Source organism: Chelon labrosus, assembly GCF_963514085.1.
Source record: "Chelon labrosus genome assembly, chromosome: 11".
Taxonomy (NCBI): domain Eukaryota; kingdom Metazoa; phylum Chordata; class Actinopteri; order Mugiliformes; family Mugilidae; genus Chelon; species Chelon labrosus.
The window spans coordinates 18,234,568-18,257,114 of NC_140344.1; the positions used below are offsets into that span (position 1 = coordinate 18,234,568).

The window sequence follows — 22,547 nt, forward strand, 5'->3', positions numbered from 1 at the left end:
AAGAGAAGTGGAGGAAATCAGAGGGAAATAGAGAAGAAAGAGAAGAAGAGAAAGAGACAGAAAGAGTGACACAGAGGAGGGAAAATACTCCACAAGCTGAGGATGGGTGACAGTGTGCTCATGCCATCTTTTACTGAGGAGATCGTCTGGGAGGGAGAGCCTCTGAGAGAGTTGGGAGGATGACAGGAAGGATAGAGAGAGGGGAGGGAAGGGGGGGAGTGAAAGAGAGAGTAGAGAGAGAGAGAGAGAGAGAGAGTCTTCAGTCGTCGTCTTCTCCTTTTTTTTTAGTCCTGCGCTTTGTAATCCCTTCCTTGTTATTCATTCAGCGGCCTCCTGGTCGTTTGCCGTATAATGATCTGTTTTTCTGTGCCTCTGTTCTCTTTTCTGTCTCTATTCTTGCTTTATCCTTCCTCCTTTGCTTCAGTCCCACCACTGACTGCTCAGCTCGGCGAGCACAGAAGAGGAGGAGGAGGAGGAGGAGGAGGAAGGAGGAGGAAGGAGGGGAGGGAAGCTGGGAGAGAAAAGAGGGAGGAAGGAAAAAAAAAAGGAGGGGAGGAGAATCATAAGACAGATGAGTGAGGGAGAGATGAATGAGTTTATGTTGGTGTGGCGTGCGCATGTGTGCGTGTGAAACGTGAAGAGAGGAGGAAGGATGATTTAGTGCGCGCGCGCGTGTGTGTGCGTGCGCGAGTAAAAAGAGACTGAGAGAAAGAGAAAGAGGGAGGAAGAGAGGCGAGAGGGTGTTGATGCAGTTCTCATTATCAGTAGATTGGACTGGTGCCTGAGTGACAGCTGATTCATCATGGGAGAGAGAGGAAGGGAGAGTGAAGGGGAGGAAAATTGTGTGTGTGTGTCAGTGTGTGGAGGGGGGTTAAAACCTGCCCTTAAGCATCTGCTTCATTCACATCTCCTCTTCCTCTTCTTCTTCTTCTCTTTCCTCCTCTTTTCTTTCAGCCTCCAGTCCTGAAAATCAACAGTCTGCTCTGGATCACAGACACACTGGTGCATACTGTGATGTGACCAGCATAACGCTATAATACAGACACACAATACACACACACATATATATATATAAATATATATAAACGTAGCCTCAGAATGGGTCACATGGCCCCATTGATTAGACAGGCCTCATATGTCTGACACATCACGTTAGCCCGGCTTTCCATCAATTACCGTCCACTCCTGGCGAGCTAACGGCCATCTACTGTCACCGAGACCCAATTCTATCACAGCCATGTAAGAGATGCACTTAGAAATAGCTGCCTACACACACACACACACAAACGCGCCATCAAAACCAAGTTTCATCACAACGAATGCAATGATTAGGAATAATTATTTCAGGAGGATCTGCGGCGGTGTAATGTCAACAGCGGCGTTTCGGAGAGTCTTTTTTCCGTTCGTGGTTTCCGCGTGCGTGTGTCCATGGCAGCCCGAAGGAACCTGGCTGCTCTATCACTGTCTCCATCTCCACACAGTGGCCTTCATTTCTCTCTGTCACTTCCCCTCTTGCACATATGGTGCACGAAAAGCCATGCAGCCGCGCGCTCTCTGCACACATGCGCACACACATCCAGGACGTAGTCGCGAATTTCCTCCCTATTTGCTCTTTGCCTCCCCGTCCTCTTTATTTCCCCTCTCAATATTTTTTTTTTTCTTTACCCTCTTCTCTGCGAGTTGTGAGGAGGAAGTGTGCCAGTGATAAGATTGATCGAGAGGGTCTCAAAGAGCTATCTATAACCCCGTCTGTCACCGTGGAATCAATGAAGGGAGACTGCTGTAGGATGCACTGTACACGGTGCACACACAGATACAAGCACTTAACATTCACATGTAAACATGCACGGTTCTCACTCATGCACAGACAGACACGCACGAACACAAAGGCTGATCAACAGCTGTGTGAGCAGTTGTGAAACATCAGCTGACCACAAACTGACAGAGGGGCAGACTGGAGAGAAGAGATAAAGAATACTTAAGAAACAGCAAAGAGGATGGAGAGGTAGGTGGTGGTAGGAGGAGGGGTTTCAGGGGAGTAGAAGCAGGGGAAGTGTACATGGGTTGTAAGTTCCACGTTTCTCTTTTGCATTATCCTCTCAAGCTGCTACACACACACACACACACACACACACACACACACAGTCACCAACACTCTGTAAACACCCGCGACCCCTGGGTCGAGACAGTCGAGACCCATTGGCCCCCGGGGGTCACGCTCCGCTGAACGGAGTTGGGTTGACGGGGTCAAGAGACGAGGAGGAGGAGGGCCAATAACCACACAGCACAATCTGTGATGATTACAGACAACAGCCAATAACGAGTGTCCACCTCTGACCTCATTGCCGTGGAAACGTGAGGGAATGCCTGTCACCGAGGGGAGCCGTATAACTCAATCTATCATCAAACGACGACAGACGAGGAGGAGGAGGAGGAGGAGGAGGAGGAGGCGGAGGAGGCAGAGGAGGTGGGGGCCGGAGGGAAAAACATGATTTGAAGATGAGGGAGACAGTTGAGAGATGTGGTCAAATAAAACACAATCCTCGCCCATCTCACGGCTCTCCTTTTCCTTTTTCTTGCCTTCAAAACAGACGCTGTCACATACACAAGAAGCAGCGCCCCCACCCCCTTCTTCTTCTCCTCCTTCTTCTTCTTCTTCTCCTCTTCTCCTCCCTGGCTCTTTCTCTATCATTTGCCTGTCAGACGCACGCTGTGGCAGAATAGGAGCTGACACCCCGGTCCCAGCAGCAACCAGGGGCTGCCATCAGCACTTAAACATTTTCTCTCTCTGCTGCTACTTCCCCCTTCGATCCCCTGTGTCCATGCAGCACTCTAACTGCTGACAAGGAGCACAGAGAGGATGACAAATAAAGCGAGAGAAATTATGGGGAGAAAAAAAAAAAGAGGAAAAATCCCTCCTCCATCTTGCCATTAGTCCTGCCTTCCCATCCCCTCTTGTTTTCCCTACACACCCCCTCCTCATCTCAGCCCCTGTGAGGTCACTGACCCCGAGTGAGTGAGCCTCATTACCCAGTCACTCTGTATCTACTCACATCGCAAGGGGAGGGAGGACTATCTGTACACGAGCGCGTGTGTCGACGGGAGGAATTGTAAATATATTTGTCATTCCTGAAGTCACTCGGGCCGTTTCAGAAGATACGACAAAGGACGAGCGTCATTATAGAGGGGGGACGAAAAGATTAAAAGACAGTGGATGGAGGATGGGGAGGATAAAGTGGCGGCGGGGGGGGGGGGGGGGGGGGTGAGGGGATGGATGGTGGGAGGAGGAGGGGGTGGCGTGCGTTGGATCAAAGATAATTGTCAGAGGAAGTCATTATATTGTATAGAGAAACCTGAGAATGTTTCTTTCAAGCAGTCCTTCTCATCATTTCTCCTGTCCTCTTAATCAGCCTCTCAGTGTCTTCACCACCGTCGGGGATCTAATTGGACACCGACGGGTTCGCTGCGACCTCAGGAAAGAAAAAAAAACAAGTTCTCATCGCCGGGACGTTAAACCGAATCCGCACGATTATTGTTAGCCTGTCGTGGAAATATTTAGAAATGAACCAGAAGGCGGCACAATCACAGGCCTACCTCCTCACCCACCGCCAAAGTCATGACACAGCCTTCAGTAACAAGCCCCAAACTGCGGTGTTGTTGAAGGTTGGGATTTCAGACTGGTTTGATTTGTGTGTCTTTGTCTGTGTGCGGTGTGGGCTGGCACGTGTGTGACAGTGTCAGCCTGAAATGAGGGTAGACTGGGAGGGAAGTGTTTTGTGTTTCTCCGTCCCCCTGATTTCAACCCCCCGAGTTAAACTCTGGACTCAGGCTGTCTGGTGCCTGTCTGGCCACGAAACTATCCTAAACATGCCATTCACACAGACATCAGAGTGTGGCCAGCCCAAGCCCTGAATCAGCACAAACACACACACACACACACACGGAGAGAGACTAGCCTGACATTGTCCCACCACAGCATGCAGAGCAACATAAATCAAGACTGTTAATAGGCCTGAGCCACAGGGCTTCACTGTACTTCTCCATCTCCAATCTCTTTCTATCTCTCTCTCTCTCTATTTCTCTCTTTCTCTCTCCTCTGTCCATCTGCAGCCTACATTTGCAAGTATGGGCAGAGCACAACGACAGACATACTGAGTGGGAAATTAGCCTGCTGCTCTGACATTCAGTCTTCTAACTCTGCATGTGGATGTATTTCTGTTATAGTACAGTATACTTCACATATGCCTATCCTCTTTCTATCCATCCATCCATTTAGTGTGTTTCTTTGTTTGGCCACACTCATATCTCATGATTATCTCCGTTTGTATCTCCTCCTCCGTCCTGCAACCCTTCAGCCCTTCAGCCCTCTTGGGTCAGTCAGGTCCCGCCGTCCGCGGTGCCTCATCGATTACGCTCCCCCAGGAAACACACACGCAAAGCTCCTCTCAGCACATTCTCCCTGCCCCGATTCGACCACCGAGGCGACCTCCGACCTCTGACCCCTGACTCGACTCTGCGAACTACAAACCTCCATCCGTCCCTTCTGACGCCCTGTGACCTCAAAGGATCATAAATCATCTCCTCACACAGGTTGGCTCTCAAGCCTTTCACATCCAGCTGTTTTTCTTTTTACAGTCTGTACATATTTCTCTTAATTACTTAAACGTAAATACACTAAAAGATAATTAACATGAGGAGCAGGAAGTGAAGGGGACAAAGTGTCATAGGAAGGCAGAGGAGAACTGGTGGCACTGATGTCAACAGAAGGGAGCAACGTGTTCGTGTTGCTAAACCTCCACTTTCTATATTTATATACATGAATGGAAAGTTATGAATCATGGGGTATGTACTATAATTACTTCAACTTGTTACGTGGGCTGAAAAGAAAGAGATGATTACGTGTTGCTGTATTACTCATAAAGAGTTCAATGCATAAGGCATAAGGTAATTTCGCAGCAAAACAAAATTTCCGACTCAATCGTTTTTTTATGGAACTTGCTCAGAGATCAATATGACGTGAACAACATTCACGTCAGTCCAAACCTTGAGAGTGAAAAAGACACAAAAATAGAAGTAAACAGTGTGTAAGCAGCCAGGTGATGCACTAATGAGGTTTGATGACAAACTGAGTTCGAGACATGAATGAACATGAGTGGTACTGGGACGTGACAACATGCAATCACCTGCACAAACTATCTGAGGATGAATGTGAAACTAACTGCGCGAGAATAATGTCACATAAGTGCAAGTCATAATACATGAATTGGTTGATTGAAATTCTCTGACAGCTGGCTGCAATATTTTGCATGTGAGGATTTACAGACTGAGAATGCTGATGAACGTCACAGGTGATTAGAAAAGCATCGTTACCCCACTTTCACCACCAAGAAAGACTCAGTGGCATTTGAAGATATTTATACGTATGTTTGATTTTAGTTCGAAAGCAACAAGAAATGCTGTTTGAGACTGATTCAGTAACTGAATGTAACGGAGATTTCTTGTTTGGTAACGATCTCCCAACTCTCTGGGCTGCAAGCTGATGTGAGATTCACAATTTAGAGTTAGGATGTTTTACTTGATTAATTACCAAACATTATACACGCTGCTTTATTTTTCTCAGTTGTAGATTCATAGTCACACAACCATTTGTCCCATCGAAGATACTGGCAGTTTGGAATCAAAATTACTCTCAGACTAAGGGGTTCATAAAAATGACACACATAATATACACTGATCAGGCAAAACATTATGACTACTGACGGAAAAAGTAAATAACATTGACCATCTTGTAACATTACAATATTCTTCTGGGAAACCCATAGGACCTAAAGGCCCCCAACTAACAACATCATGTTGCCAGACACCACAGGACACCCTCAGAAGGTCCATGTCCATTCTCTGATGAGTCAAAACTGGTTTGGAGGCACAAGGGAGACCTACACAATATTAGGAAGGTGGTCATAATGTTATGCCTGATCAGCGTAACACACATAAGAAGCTGGAGCCAGTAATAAAATAATTAACTAAATAAATAACTGAATCCTGCAAAGTCCTAAATTATATTATAATAAACAAATTAATATGCAACATAATAATTAGTAGACAATAGACAATTAACGTTTTCCTTTTCCACCAGTCTGAATAAACAATGTCTTGGCTGTTATTTGTGTTCACTTTCTGCAAATTCAGGTTATCAGTCATATCACTTATATCAACTTATATCTGATTCACTGTACATTTCAGACAGATGTGTTATACCGAAGCATTGTGGCAGCATCACAGCTCCGCCTTCTGGGATGTCTGGCATGCTGGTGTGCGCAGTCGGGGTTGTCGCTTGTCACTCAGCTGTCACTTAACATCTTCCACTGCTGAATTAAAACACTGAGGAAACGTCTGACGAGACTCTCTGTTGAGGGGAAGCGGCTTTTTAAACATTTCATCAAGATAACAGATATTCAAAATGTTTCATATTCCCCGGCTCTTGAGGGAAATCCTGGCAGCCTGCGCCAACTAACCACATCAAGGATTGTTGTAGGTCCTCCGCTGCCAGCACGCGCGCACAAACGTTAACACACTGCCACACACATGTCCACGCACACACACACATTACCTGGGGGGTCTGAGCTCCCCCTCTATAGGCCTTCACCCCACATGCTCATCTCAATTAATCACCCAACAAAACAGATGTCAAGAACAAAGGAAAGATCTCCAGGCCTGTGGGGTAAAGGAGGGGGGGAGGAAAAAGGGAGAGTAAGCAGAGGGAGGAGGGATGGCAGGAGCAGGAGCGATAGGAAGCAGGAGAAGGAAGTGTGAGTGCATTTCAAGCTGGGTGGTGCGTTTGTTTGAGGCAGGTGATCGGAGGTTGAGGGAGCGGTGAGAGCGGGATGCGTTGGCTGTTCGTGCGCCTCATTCCCAGTGATACTGCTACTGTACAATGCAAGATGAAACTGTAAAAGAGAAGGGTAGGAGAAAAAAAAAGAAAAAGAAGAAGTCACGATGTAAGAGAGGGAGAGACGGGGAGAGAGTGAGAGAACAACAAAGCCCTGGAGATGAAAGACGGTCTACAAAACAATGGATACAAAATAATGCTCTGCGGTGTGCAGAAATAGAGCAAAGATTGAAAACCTGCCAAGATAAAGACAAACCCCCGCTTTTGAACTGTCACTTCACCGCGATACTGTCAGAAAACAAATGGCAATCTTGACAGGTTTCAGCTGCTTTGAAAGAGACCGAATCATATTTTATTCACAAACGCATATTTTATGGCTTTTATAGCAAAGATCGTAACCTGTTGTTAAGTACTGAATTTTTGAAGCCTGCGCTAAATTATTGACATCTACATAATGTACAGATGGAGGGGGAGGTGTGTGTGTGGAGGGGGGGTGAAAGCAGAGGAAATAGGAAGGAAAGAAGAGGAGATTAGGGAGCTGCATGCATCGTGGAGGAGATGCTGGAAGAACAAAACCATCCATATGCATGTATTTCTTTTTACACAAATCCATAAAGAAAATCACCAAAGCATCTGAAGGGAACAGCCATCAGTCGGCCGGCATTATCTGCTCCTTTTTCTCCCGTCCACCCATCTTTCCACAGCAGCAGCCCTCTGTCTCTGTGTCTGTGCCTGTGGAGTGTGGACAGTTAGACTTACAGCTCACATCAATAACGGGCAGATAACAGCCCGGTCCTCAGTCTTGAAGCACAGCCTTAAATCACATCAGCCCCCGAGGGGAAACAAATGAAGAAAGAGGAGAGGAGAAAAAGAGAGGGGGGGAGAAAGTTTAGCACTTATAAGGCACACAGCGACAACAACGACAGTGCAGCGTCTGTGAAATACACCCAAATTACAAGAACACGTCAATTTATGCGGCATAAAAACAAGGCTTGGCGTTTTAAGTGAGAGTTCCCACACTGAGCAACACGGCGAGGGAGGAGAGAAAACGAGACGTGATGACTGAGAGTGTGTGTTTGTGTGTATTTGCATATGTGTCACTACATGTCTTCAGGCCCATTTTTTCTGTTTGTTTGCATGACAGCAGTGCATTGCTGAGCTGACATGGAAAAGCTCTTAATGATGCACTCCAGCCCACTGGCACACACGAGCATGGATGATCCAGAGCGCACAGAGAGCTGTGTTGTAGGTGATGAACTAAACAAACACATGCACCAACTGTAAAGGATAATTTATTTGACTTGTGTCTCATTTTACTGGTGACGCTTAGCGCTGTACTAACCATGCTAGCTAAAATGAAGCCAGTCAGACAGGTTTTAAACTTCCCAGTTACTAAGTAAACTCTGTCTGGACCACACAGTTTAAAGACTCATTTCCTGGTTCTATGTTTGTTAGTTGTACAAACCTATCTTTTAACTTTCATAGACGTGGCAGTAGGGCAACACTTCAATGAATCATTCGGGTCAAAACTATTTGTTATCTCCTGCCAATAGTCACTTTAGAGAGCAATGACAAACAATCAATTCTGGTATATGGTAAATGGTCTTGTATTTATAGTGTATAGTGCTTTTCTACCTATTGGTACTCAAAGCACTTTACAATCACAATCATAAGGAGTGGGAGAAGGAGGGAGGTGGCTGGAGCCTATCCCAGCTGTCACCGGGCGAAAGGTAGGGTACAGCCGGGACAGGTCACCAGTGTATCACAAGGCGCGTTGTACAGGTCTCCAAAATAACAAACGCCCGGTAGGAGATAAATGAATAAATTATAAATGAATAATGACTTAACTGTGCACTTTCAGTGAGTGAAACGGACCTCACAGCTCATTATGTTCCACAAGACAGCAGCTGTTTGCACAATATTCCACTGCCACGCACATGATGTTGATGTTTATTTGCATGTAGCGCCTACAACTGTAATTGGATCTCGAGTGGAGGCTTGAGACACATGTGAGGAGACATTTTAATGCCAGATCAGGGGGATGAACGACTTCAGATTTTTAAAAGTCGACTATTTTGTGGTGAAAGTCGAGTCGAAGTCGACGCCACTAACAAAAACACAGTAGAAAGTAATGCTTTGCAACAATGCCATCTGTATTCTTGACCTGAGCAGACATCCTAGCATCCCACACAAAGGAACCCAAGGAGGCCTTTCTAAGAGTTTATTGAAGCTTCAACAGGGGCTACTGTCGGCCGTAGCCCACGTCAACACAATAAACACCGTCAGTCTGACATTTCTAATTCTCATCTCTAGCATAACGTCCGTCTTTCGCGCGGCATCAAGGTCAAAAAAACAAGCTCGACAACCACAGCAACAATGTCAACTAATAGAACACAACAGAACTGAACATAAACACATGAGCTTATCAATACTGGGCGCTGCAAATACTGTATGGCATAAATAAATCGGTACGGACAATAGCTTTTTAATAGTATTTCACAGTGTATTGTAAAATCGGAGTGGTAAAATAAAAAAATGCGGTATTTTCCGTGTGTCTAATAACTGACAATGAACTTCACCAGCAAATTGCTGATTTGCAGCCTCCTTCTCTCTGCTAGCGTTAGAAAACACATTTTCAGATGACTGTGTATTGTATATTGTACAGAAATGCAATGCAAACACTTAGTAATTAAGTAAATTAAAATCACGACAACGGTACCTCTGACACAGACGTCAACACCGGCACCATCTGAGTGGCAGGCGTATCAAGCATCACCAGTGACAGAGGTTATACCCGAACATCCATGATACAGGAGATGATGGGCAGCTCCTCTCTGCAGGAGGGGAGCAGGTGATGCTGAAGGCCAAGGAAACCGGGATGAGGTTCGTTTTTCTTACCAGTGAGTTGTTGTCTCAGCAGGATTCATCTCCGTTTGCTACACTTTTTTTTCATTTCCCTCTCTCCTCACCTTCAGATCTGGACATGGTATGCTGAGAAAATGTTGACTCTTGAGGAAATGATTTTCCTCTTCCAGCTCTGGAGGACACACGGTGTTATTTTCTTCTTTTCTGTCGCTGGTATTTTATGTTCTTGTCTGTCATTTCTATATTGAATATCTGCACTGTGTTTACATTGTGCTGTTGAGGTCTCTGTTTCAATACAGCGGCTTTTTTCTTTCTCTTATTGACACTGATTTCAGGTTGTTGTTTCTTTTGCTGCTTGTGAGGAAAAATACACTATAATGCCAAAAGTATTCGCTCATCTGCCTTTACACGCTTATGAATTTAAGTGACATCCGATTCTTAATCCATAGGGTTTAAAATGACGTCGGCCCACCCATTGCAGCTATAACAGCTTCAACTTTTCTGGGAAGGCTTCCACAAGGTTTAGGAGTGTGTTTATGGGAATTTTGACTATTTTTCCAGGAGCACATTTGTGAGGTCAGACACTGATGTTCTATCTGGTTGAGGTCAGGACTCTGTGCAGGCCAGTCAAGTTCTTCCACACCAAACTTGCTCATCCGTTTCTTTATGGACCTTGCTTTGTGCTCTGGTGGGCAGTCATGTAGGAAGAGGAAGATGCCATTCCCAAACAGTTCCTACAAAGTTGGGAGCATGGATTTGTCCAAAGTCTCTTGGTATGCTGAAGCATTCAGAGTTCCTTTCACTGGAACTAAGGGGCCAAGCCCAGCTCCTGAACAACAACTCCACACCATAATCCCCCCCTCCACCAAACTTCACACTTGGCACAATGCAGTCAGACAAGTACCGTTCTCCTGGCAACCACCAAATCCAGATTCGTCCATCAGATTGCCAGATGGAGAAGCGTGATTCGTCACTCCAGAGAACGCGTCTCCACTGCTCTAGAGTCCAGTAGTGGCGTGCTTTACTGCATCCGACGCTTTGCATTGCACTTGGTGATGTATGGCTCGGATGCAGCTGCTCGGCCATGGAAACCCATTCCATGAAGCTCTCTACACAATGTCCTTGAGCTAATCTGAAGGCCACATGAAGTTTGGAGGTCTGTAGCGATTGACTCTGCAGAAAGTTGGCGTGGCTTTCTCTCCTTTGTGGCTGAGTTGCTGTCATTCCCAATCGCTTCCACTTTGTTATGATACCACTGACAGTTGACTGTGGCTAGGAAACCATTGCTAATTGGCGCATCCAATAGATTCGGCTGTGTCAACCACAACGACATTAGGATGCATTTAGAATAGTATCTGTCGATCTTGCAGTTCTTTCCTTTTAGCTTTGTGTTTGGTCTCGATCACATCTGGCTCCTCAGCTGTCCCACTACGCTCACCAGCTAGCCGCTAACTTGGTCTGCTGTTGGTGCTGAGCAGCTAATGAACAGCAGGGTGTTTTTTAGCGGTTCTGCCAGAAAACACTTGAGTGTATGGGTGCACGCTGCTGCACAAGGAGCTGAAACCCACTAAAAAGTCCCTTAACATCGAGGTAAGCTGCCAATTCAGCTGAAAACTCTCTGTAGGTTAGTTACTACAAGCTGCAGCTTTCACAACGTGTCAGTCATTTCACATTGTTAATATGAGAAAAAAAAAAATATTGCATGAATGTCTCTGCTTTAAAACAGTCTGCTTGCACCCAATTAGACTAGCTACAGCAACGTCACCAGTTCAGTGTTTCCGGTTCCCAGCAATTACTTTAATGTTATTTTGTGAAATAGAAATAATGAAAATAGAAAAACTGATTCTTTCCTTAGGTCTGAATCTTCACCTTAAAGGATAATTTTACTTAATTCACCAACATATATTCAAACAGACAGACAAATGCGGGGGTGATTTGGTCGGACACCAGGTATCCACAGTTGCAGATGATTTGTATATAATGCTGTGTATACACAAGCGACTTGAGAGCAACAAGCTACAATTCAACTTCAATGAAAGCTGCCAATATGAAGAGTCCAGCTAAAGCCTGACACTATTATAGCTGCATTGGATACAACTTTTTTTAACACACCACTGGCACACTGGTTTGTTTCACCAGTTAACACCAGCTAAGCTTTGAGCAGCACTTTAAGAGCAACTTGCTGACAGTATAACTAGCTTGGCCGTCCTTGTTTCACTGGCAGTATGTTCACGCCACGAGCGACAAAAGTTACATGCATGATGTTTGAGCTACTTTTCCTGCAAAATGTCGTTGAAGTGTTGCCCAAGCACTAGTTGAGGTAGCTGGATGTCGTCCTCTTAAAAATTAACTGAATCAAACACATTGATTGGTTGATGCATCACTTGAGCACTAAGCAAACTAGTGAGATACAAACAGAAACAGAACATGAGGGGACGGATCTATTCAGCTTCACTAAGCCACAAACTGACACCTGATATTTGACGCTCTGTGACGTGCCACAAATCAAAGTTGAGGTGACCTTTTTTCGGTGCTCCAGTGAAGCATCACCCGATCAATCAATCCTGCCGCTCTGTTTCATCGTCTCTTTCAGTTTCCCACAATGTCATTTCTTTCTCAACATCTACGTCACACCTCTCGTCCAATTATCTATTTTCACACCTTCTCTGAGCCGGTCAATTCCTCCTCCCTGTGCTTTAAATTCATTATAAATCTGTCACTCTGCTTGCAGACGACTTTTAGTCCGTCTATCGTGCAATCCTCCTCTTTCCCATCTCCACCTCTTCCTGGTTGCACTAGGTCCCCAACTTCCTACTTCATCTGGGATTCACCTCCATCCGTCCCTCTTCGAAGTCTAACCACTAAAATATTTGCATGCTTTGTTCTGCACTCCCACTTGATCTCTCCTTATTGAAATATCATCAGCTTCCACTGAAAATTACTTGTTGCTTATTACGTGAACACAGCATCAATCTCCACCAAAGAGGTGGATATGTTAACACAACCCGTAGAGCCACAGTAACAGTTACGTAATGGGTAATACGAGTTGAAATAAACCAGAATTATCCTTTAAATCTCAGAATTTAATTGAACTTTCTTTCTTTCATTCATTTGTATAAGATAAGATAATACTTTATTGTCTGTTACACAAGGTTACAGAAAATTGTCTTTGACAAGGCTCCCGTCACAAGAAAAACATTCATTTCTCCTTAAATCATCCCTCCTCTGTCCTTCTATCTGCTGTGCCTCCATCTTCATCTTTCTTTCCTGCTTTTTCTTTTGGTCTATCGCTCATAAACGCATCAACACCTCCACACAACAACCTACATCATACTCATCTCATTTCTCTCATTTTTCTCCCCTCTCTCTCTCTCACTCTCTCTCTCTCGCGACATAATGACTCAGTGACACTTGTCTTTTTCGCTTCAGTGTCAAGCCAACAAGAGGACACACACACTAACACAACAGAGTGGGAGACGTGTACAGAGGAATGGGAGGTCTACTTTAGTCCAAGCTCTTCAATAAACAGTGTGTGTGACATCCATTGAGCTGAGGTCAGAGGTCAGGCGGTGTTACGACTCTCTTTGTAGCCTCTGTGCTGCCGGGGTCACACGCCCTTCACAGACAGCTGCTGTCCATACTGCCTGCATGCTCTGAAGTATGGATCAGAACAGCTAAAGAGATTTAAAGGGATTACTTTACTCTCTCTCTCACACTCACACTCGCACGCAAACACACTTACACTCACAAACATGCACACACAGCGCGAACGTGCACGCCGCACAGATAGGAAGGCTTATGGACTTCCATGTAACTGCATTATGAGAGTGTTTATTTTGCAGCAGTGTTCGATAATGTCACCGTGTCCGGCTGCGGGCTAGCTGACCTCCTGACCTCCGCCTCTGCACGCAGCACCTGCTGACCCATTTTACAGGAGAGGTCAGAGGTCGCAGGGGAACGCCCAGCCACACTTCCAGATGGAGTCCTTTTAGTAGCAGGGACAACACCTGTTAAACACACACACACACACACACACACATACATATCAAGTCCGTCAGCATTCAGTTCTGTACGAGACATATTCTTCTCATTCAGGTCCTGTTAGTGACAATTAAGCTGACACACACCACGCTCTGTTTGACATGTCATGTGAGAATGTGCATGAGTGATGACCAGTCACACCTCAGTGACTCTGAACACAATGACAGGAGGTCACACACTCAGTCGGTAGTGGTTTCTGGTCTGTGTGTGAGAGTGTATGGGTGTGAGCGGTTCTACAGTGTGTCTAAAAAAAACAGTGTGTGATCCAGTGCATATGTTAACCACAATGACAACACATGACTCAACAGTCTCGGGTAATGAGTATCTGCGCCCGAAGGTTTACCGTCCGAAAGACAAAACTTTATGAGAAGCAAATGTTTTAATCTAAACAGCACAGTGACCACATCACAGATATTTGAAATATGATTTAGAACCACTGACAAATCACATGTCGTTCTTGAATGCAAAAGGCTTTTACAGTTTCATCCACAAACAGCCACGTAAATCATTAAAAGGGTAAAGGATTGGTTTAAGGTTAGGCTTAGGTCATGGCTATTGTTAGTCTCCAGAAAATAAATGTAATGTCCGCTGACGAGATAGTAACATAACCGTGTGTGTGTGTGGTGAGCTGTCAGAGAAGATCTGGTGAGAGTGGGCTAATTGGAGTTAATTCACCATCTGTCTGTGTGAGCCAGCAGACAGGGTCATTAGCAGAGACAAGTCCAGCCACAGGGGAGGCCGAGAGGGGGATCACCATCCCTCACTTTCTCTCCTTCTGTCTTTAGTTTTCGTTTCCTTCCTGTCTACCCATCCCTCTCCTCTCCTGTGTCTGTCCTCGGGACTGCTTGATCTCATCTCATTACACTCTGTAAATGTCTGCTATTTGCTCAGAATGAAGGAAACATTTTTATCCTTTGTTTGACTTATTTTTTCTGTTATATGCTCAAGAGCATTTTGAAGTGGTTATGATCTAACTGTGTGTTCCATGATGAGAGAGAGAGAGAGAGAGAGAGAGAGAGAGAGAGAGAGAGAGAAGGCTCCTTTGGTTTTATTGTTTTGTCAGACCGGCACTGCCCTCTGCTGGTGTCAGAGCTGAGCACAGAAAGAAATCTTAAATTCATACAAATAAATACGACACGCTGCACATTTTAAGACATTATAACAGTGAGTATGCAGACAAACTGTATGTGTGCATCCTTAATTGTTAGTTTGATTTCTTTTATGTATACATTATTAACCATGCTTCTTTGAAGAACAGGAAAACTTGTATTTAAATGCATTTGATCATAAATGATTGGACTTGACTTTAAATCAATAATGTCCAAAAGTGCAAAGAAACATTTTTGTTTTTCTCATCTCTACCTTATTCTGGATGATGGCGTTGCAGGATTTCTTGTAAATATTGTGTACATATATAGATTTTTGTTTTCTTGTTTTATCTATCTATCCATCTACATCTTAGAAATGAACTTCCAATTGTTTGCATTATATTTAAAATGAATTTAATGTCCCAACACTATTGTCTACATGCTGCTGCAAATCTCCTCTAGACTGACAATATTATAAATGTGGCGGAAATGAAATCAGTAAATGATTTATGTATGATGCACATTAAAGGAAGCTGCATTTTTCTCCTACGTTTGCACTAACGGAACTCTAATTGATGTGCAGACATCAGTGTTTGTTTATCATACTTTTGTTTTATGGTCCCCATTTTAAGTCTGGTCTCTACATCGCCCCTTAAGTTTCTTTAACCCCAAATTTCTATACATTCCTAACACATACACAGATTTGTCTGGGTGTTTGGTGCAATAAAGTAGTAGTAGACAGAAGTATTTACAATTATAGGTGGGAATAAACTGACTGCAGCTCCTGCCAGAGGGTTCACTATAAATGTCTAGTTAGTAATCGTTAAAGAACGCCACAGATTAGAGTAGGAGGTATGAGAAATGTTACTTCACCAAAGGTTCTTGTAAATTAACAGTGGGTTGTTAAGTCCTGCTATTAAAGCTCTGCACGACAACGGAGGCAAGAAGGATGACTGAGTACTGAGGCCCAACCGGGACCACCCACACTGGTGAGACTGATTCTGCTCTGCCTCTTCAAGAAACACATCTAGATCCTCAATGTTTGCAAGAGTTGTTGCAAAGGAAACGCTAATAAGGAGATAAGGGTTAGGAACTTGGAATTTGGAAGACTATCCCAAACATCAGCTTTACAAAAATAGTCTCTTCCTTTTCACACCGTACTTTCCCAAGAACCAACTCGTCAATCTATCAACAACCCACAAAACAATACCCAGTGGAAGCTTTGGCATAAGGTATTTTGGCCTCTGCCCTTTTCCTCATGGATCGTTTTCTACTTGTTATATATTTTTGCCTTTGTGAATTTTTAATATTTTCATATGGAAAACCCCAGATTTGTCTCAACAAGTTTCATGTATCCTCTTATAAAGGAAAAAACAGTATGTAAGTTCATGAGTGTGACTCAGTCTGCATCTCTATGTCCCACAGCCTGAAGAACAACATACATCTACATAATTAAGTCCAACAATGTACAACAAACGCATATTTAGTATTTCACTACATCTAGCTAGTTATTTGTACCTCCACTACAGTTTGGGGGTTTTGTGCTTCGCTCTTTCACAAACGTTAATTTTCTTCACTGCTGGAAAGAAAGTAAATTGATGCCTGGCACGGCATTATTCTACAGTATACTGTTAACTATTGTTGTTATTAATAGTGGCGCTGGCATTTATACTATTATTTAATCTAACTACCCTTGGCTACACTCAAACAAACAAACTAAAACAAATGCAACAAATAATACCCAGGTGGTTTCCATATAACGTTATTAAATATTGCAATCATTATTTTAGGTTTTGTATAGTACAGTTGTATTGTTATGTGAACTCTGTAAAGATGAACATTTGCTGGAATTTCTTTCGTCCTAAGTCAGATAAGAAAACTTGTTATTTACACATAATTGGTTAATTAGTATTAGGAAAACATCAAAACCTTGAATAGTTTCTGACTCTGTGTTTCCCTTTGCAGTTCCTGAGTTGCTGCAAGAGCTTTAAACTTGTAGAGATGATGTGAGAAACGTTATTGGGGGAAGACCACGGGTGATTCAGAGGCCCAGAACCAGACAGGAGCCTAGAAATATGCCAGGAATTGTAGATATTTATTGTTTCAGGGCCTCGAGTGAGCTGCTGTCAGGGGAGGGGGCTGGCATTTCTAGCAATGAAGGTCAAAGGTGAGGCTCCAACTACATTAACTTCTCCCTGCTGGTTCTGCACATAACATGATGAAAGTGCACATACTCAAGTAGACAATACAAAGACAGGACTAAGTTGTGTTCATGTCAGTTGTAGTCGAATAACAGATTTTATGACTGAGAAACGCTTAAGTTCATTTGATCAGTCATAGTTAAGAATTCATTCTCTGCTGTAAATTTAAACACCGTCATGTAGCTTATCATGTGACCGATCTGAATTAGTATTTGAATTAGTATTTAGCTGGTTTGGGTCAAAAACTTATTTAACTGTAGGGTTTAATAAACAAATATACAAACATACTGAGCTTCAATTCCCTTTTTTAAACAGATACTAAACAACAAATAAAGACACATAATAACAACATAAAGACAATAACAAATACACAGAATAAAAAATACACTCAGTTGCCTAAATATTAGGTACAGCAGTACCTAATAAATCTATTCCTATATAACAGTCCTGCACTAAATCCCCCTTCATGGCTGTTACAATGTTCCGTTTATGTTGAAACAGGATCAGAAAGGTGGTTTCAACTGAATGATCATTTTGGAGGCTGAAGTTTGTAGTGCTGTTGAACTGTACTAAAATGGGGTTGTCAAAATAATAGAAACGGTATTGGTAGTATCGGTACTATGGTAATAAATAATAATATACATATATACATATAACTATAAATATAATTGGGTTTTTTTTGTTTTTTTTTTGTAAATCAGTCAGATGCTTAATGTGATTCAGGACCCACACTCCATCCTGCCTCCATACACCATTTTACAGATTACGCTTGTGTGTGCCTTCACAAAATAGCATTTGCTAGCTCCCACTAGAAAGTTAGCTAATGTTAGAATAATGAGCTACATCGATGCTTTGATAGCAAGCTTCATTTACTTCATATTTTGCTAAACATAACACAGCTAACAACATTTTGCTTTTACATTAGCCTCTTAGCCATTAGTCTGTGTAACAGCCTCCGTTGACATATTCATCAGCCTATATAACTATTGCATATATAACAGGTATGTAGTGTACTTTATGGTAATTGAAAATTGACAGATACAATTTGTAGGTTACTTGCCAAGACGTTGCTAACGGTTCGCAGCACAGTAACCCAAGCCTGACGCAGAGTTGTTTTGCTGCTAGCTAGCTAAGCAGAACTTCGGGTCACAGAACTTTTGCCTCCAGTTAAGCCCCGCCCATTAAAAAACGTCATAATGGTTACTGACACAAAGGTGTTCTATACTGGCTTCCTGCCAGGTCACAAACATTTAGGCTAAGAAGCAGTCAAGAAGGAGACAGAGCATCGCAGAGTCGAATACAACATGAGAAATGTGAGTATATTCTGACAGATTATACTGTCCATAATGTAAAGATTCATAGTGACTGTTGGAGTTAAAACTTCCTGTAGTCAGTTTCGACTCATCTTTTCCATAGTACATTATTATTTAGATGGGTATTTTTCATGGCAGCAACCACATTCAGTCGAGGAGAAAATAATCTTAACATATTTTAAACAAGTCAGCTTTTTCTATTAATTTTAAGCCTAAATTGTTGCTAAAAAAAAATAATATTACAAGAGCAAAAACTTTTACGTTCATTTTCAACTGTGTGGCTTCAAGTTTTTTTCAAAATATATAAATATTCAGAGGTGCAATGTGACTTGTGTTTTTCATGTCTCACAAAAGGTGAGCAAATAGCTAATGGGACCAAGTCACATCTGATTTCCTCAGCTTCTTGTGTGGTCTCTATTTGATTCTAAAAGTTTAATAAAGTAGGGATCTAATTTTGTTCACTAAATATACATCACTGTTCATCATCAGCTGGTGTTTTACATTTTAGAAAATATTATTAGTTACATTTTTACCCCCCAAACAGCATGTATATAGACAGTTTGTCTGGGTTTGAATTGCGTGTTTATACACACTTCAAAATTAGTTTGCTCTCGTCAAGCTTGTCTGCCTTTGATTAGCCATGTGCTTTTCTGTGTTTGTTCAAGTTATATAGCATACATGGCTTGTAAACTTGTCACTCAAATGTTGAGCAACCAGTGTAAGCACAATTAATTAATAAAGACATATTTGACTTGCTCTTTTTTATGCCTACCCTAGCGTTTTATTAGGTTTTCCCTGGCAGAATATACAAACACAAAAGCATGAATCAGACAATAGACAGACAACCATACATCAATGTCATATTTAAGTTTTAAAACACTTTAAAATGTGTTTGTGATGCTTCCATGTTAGTTTTGTTATGACTTGTCGTGCTTGTTTCTTCCACTAGGGGCCGCTGGCTGGAAGCTAAAGTCGCTGTGAGCTAACACAGTTGGTTTATTCATTGTAGATGCTCCGACGCTGCTGGAAATGCTACAGAAGGTAAAGGAGCCAGGCAGCGCTCTTTGTACGAGACAACTGTTCTGTAGATAAAGGCTTTTCTACAAACAAAAAAGTTTTGGATACGCTTTGCGATGACCCGGAGTAAAGACTAACGCCCCGGACGTCTCGGACGAGGAGGTTGTTCGGCTTTGAAGCTCAGAAGTTTAGACGGCTAGCCAAGCGCTACGCCGCTGTTAGCTTCTGTTAGCCTAGCTTGCTAGGTAAATATTGTGACTGGCTTTCGGAGTTTTCTGTACCTGCTTCCGTGTCGTCAACGTAATAACTACGCATTTAATAATTTTTTATGTCCTCATTTTGTTGAACCCGAGAGTACGCATTGGCCCTACGAGATGGGTGGATTTTTGTTATGTTGCACACAAAGCTAATTAGCTTTAGTTAGCCTGATCGTATGCTAGCTGACATTAGCTAACGTTGCCGGGCCAGACCGCAACTTCGGCAGCAGAGTTTCGGGGAGCTATCACGACAGTATTGTCGCTCACAAGCAGCCTCTGCAGCTAAAAGGAGTCGGCCCGCAGCCATGTTTGAAATGGAGACACATATTTCGTGCCTTTTCCCGGAAATCTTGGCCATTATTTTCAGTTACCTGGACGTTAAAGACAAAGGAAGAGTAGCCCAAGTGTGCGCGGCCTGGAGGGACGCGTCCTACCACAAGTCGGTGTGGAGGGGGGTGGAAGCCAAGCTTCATCTGCGGCGAGCTAACCCTTCTCTGTTCCCCAGTCTTCAGACCAGAGGAATCAAGAAAGTTCAGATCCTGAGCCTCAGGCGAAGTCTGAGCTACGTGATTCAAGGGATGCCACACATCGAAAGCCTTAACCTGTGTGGTTGTTTCAACCTCACGGACAATGGTCTTGGACATGCCTTTGTGCAGGACATCCCATCCTTGCGGGTGCTGAACCTCAGTCTTTGTAAACAGATCACAGACTCTAGCCTGGGCCGGATCGCCCAGTACCTCAAAAACCTGGAGGTGCTCGAACTCGGGGGATGCAGCAATATCACAAACACAGGCCTGTTGCTCATTGCCTGGGGCTTGCACAGACTCAAGAGCCTTAACCTGCGTAGCTGCAGGCATGTGTCAGATGTGGGCATCGGCCACCTGTCTGGTATGACCCGTAGTGCTGCAGAGGGCTGCCTGTCCCTGGAGAAGTTAACCTTGCAGGACTGCCAGAAGCTCACGGACTTGTCTCTCAAACATGTCTCAAAGGGCCTAAACAAGCTCAAAGTGCTCAACCTCAGCTTCTGTGGCGGGATATCGGATGCAGGGATGATCCACCTGTCACACATGACCCACCTGTGCAGCCTGAACCTGAGGTCGTGTGATAACATCAGTGACACTGGGATAATGCATCTGGCTATGGGCTCCCTCCGACTGTGCGGACTTGATGTCTCTTTCTGTGATAAGATCGGAGACCAGAGCCTGGCTTACATCGCCCAGGGGTTGTATCAGCTCAAGTCCCTGTCTCTGTGCTCCTGCCATATCAGTGATGATGGAATTAACAGGATGGTACGTCAGATGCACGAACTCAAGACTCTTAACATTGGACAGTGTGTGCGAATCACAGACAAAGGTCTGGAGTTGATAGCTGACCACTTGACCCAGCTGACAGGGATTGACCTGTACGGCTGTACTAAGATCACTAAGAGGGGTCTTGAGAGAATAACACAGCTCCCGTGCCTTAAAGTATTAAACCTGGGACTGTGGCAGATGACGGAGAGCGAGAGAGTGAGGTGAAAGCTCTCATCTGTTTAGGATGCATTTCATTGTGCATAGCGCTCAGTTTTGCACTGAGAGACTGCCTGTAAACATTCTTAAATTTACCTTTTATACTGTGACTAAAAACAAGGAGAGGGACTCAGCATTGATCACTGGAATATTGTTCATCTGCACAGCAATACTCCACTCTTATTCAGACTTGTTTTCAGTGCTCTCTTGTTTAAATATCTGCCTGTGTACAGTTCTCACTGTTAGCTACCTCACCCATCAAACACAGGAGTGCCTACTGCCGCTGAATACTAGATTAGATTGTATATTTTTGTGACTCACATACCAATGATATCTTGATATCTCTTTGCAGAATAATGACTAGGCATTTTAACTTTTAACAGAAAGGCAGGAGTACCCTGGATTGAAGTTTTGATAGATGTTTTCTTTTTGGCTGATGTATTTTTTTACCTGTATTGAATGACTGTTGCTGACAAAATTGTACTTCAAATTGAAGTGGGTGGATCAATCCTGTCTGTCTTTGTTTACCTATGTATAGTTGGCTAAGTTTCATATTCCTGAGGAAGTAAGTTATGTATCAGATGTTCCAGTTTCCACTCTGTTAAAGGTTCATCAACACCGCTACAGAAAGGTGTAGTAACTAACAGCTACCAAGGCTATATGCAATACTTTAAACTGTTAATTCAGTGGGTTTTGTCCCCTGAGGAGCTTCCAATGATAATGCCAGAGTATTTGTTTAAAAAAAAAACAGTAATTTAAGATTGTTTTATATTCATACAGTAGTGATATTTATGAATAAAGATGGCAAATATGTTTTAGTTTTGTCTTTTGTGTACAAATATGTTGCACGATTATAGCCTTGCACCTCTAAGCTGCAGTTTTGAGCATCATCTTTTGTCCCTTAGCAGGAGTTTCTTTCAGCTTTACTTCCGAAGTCAGAGAAAATATTTAAGGGGCAAACATTTGATGATGTTTGAGTTTGGTCTTTCGTTAAGACAAAGTTTCTACTCTGCTTAGTTGACCTGGAGGAACAGCTCACTACATCCTAAACCCCCTAAATTATTCATCATGTTTTCAGTAAACCTGTGTTAAGGCTCTGCTACAGACATTTTGGTCATTGTGCACATCTTCCTGAGACCCTGCAAATATTCACTACATTTAAATGTTGGCGATAAACTAAGAAGCTGGGTAGACTGCTAGCTCAGTGTCCAGTAATGGAGTTACATTTTCCAAATAGGTTTTCGTCCAGAGATAGTATTGCCAACCTTGTGAACAGCTGGTGATAACACATTCTACCTCACTCTACTTAGTGTCCGTGCAGCTTTGTTGCTTTTCGACATATTCACAAGAACAGGAACAAAAGCCGTC

At 43.4% G+C, this 22,547-nt stretch overlaps 1 protein-coding gene across 1 annotated transcript; it reads left to right on the forward strand.

Annotated features, from left to right (window-relative positions):
- The first annotated feature begins 19,415 nt into the window (after positions 1-19,415).
- LOC311495467 (F-box/LRR-repeat protein 14-like) lies at positions 19,416-21,992 on the forward strand. The gene has a single exon (XM_084554916.1). It carries the CDS (start codon positions 19,977-19,979, stop codon positions 21,186-21,188), a length of 1,212 nt encoding a protein of 403 aa, XP_084411042.1. The 5' UTR covers positions 19,416-19,976; the 3' UTR covers positions 21,189-21,992.
- Positions 21,993-22,547: the final 555 nt, after the last annotated feature.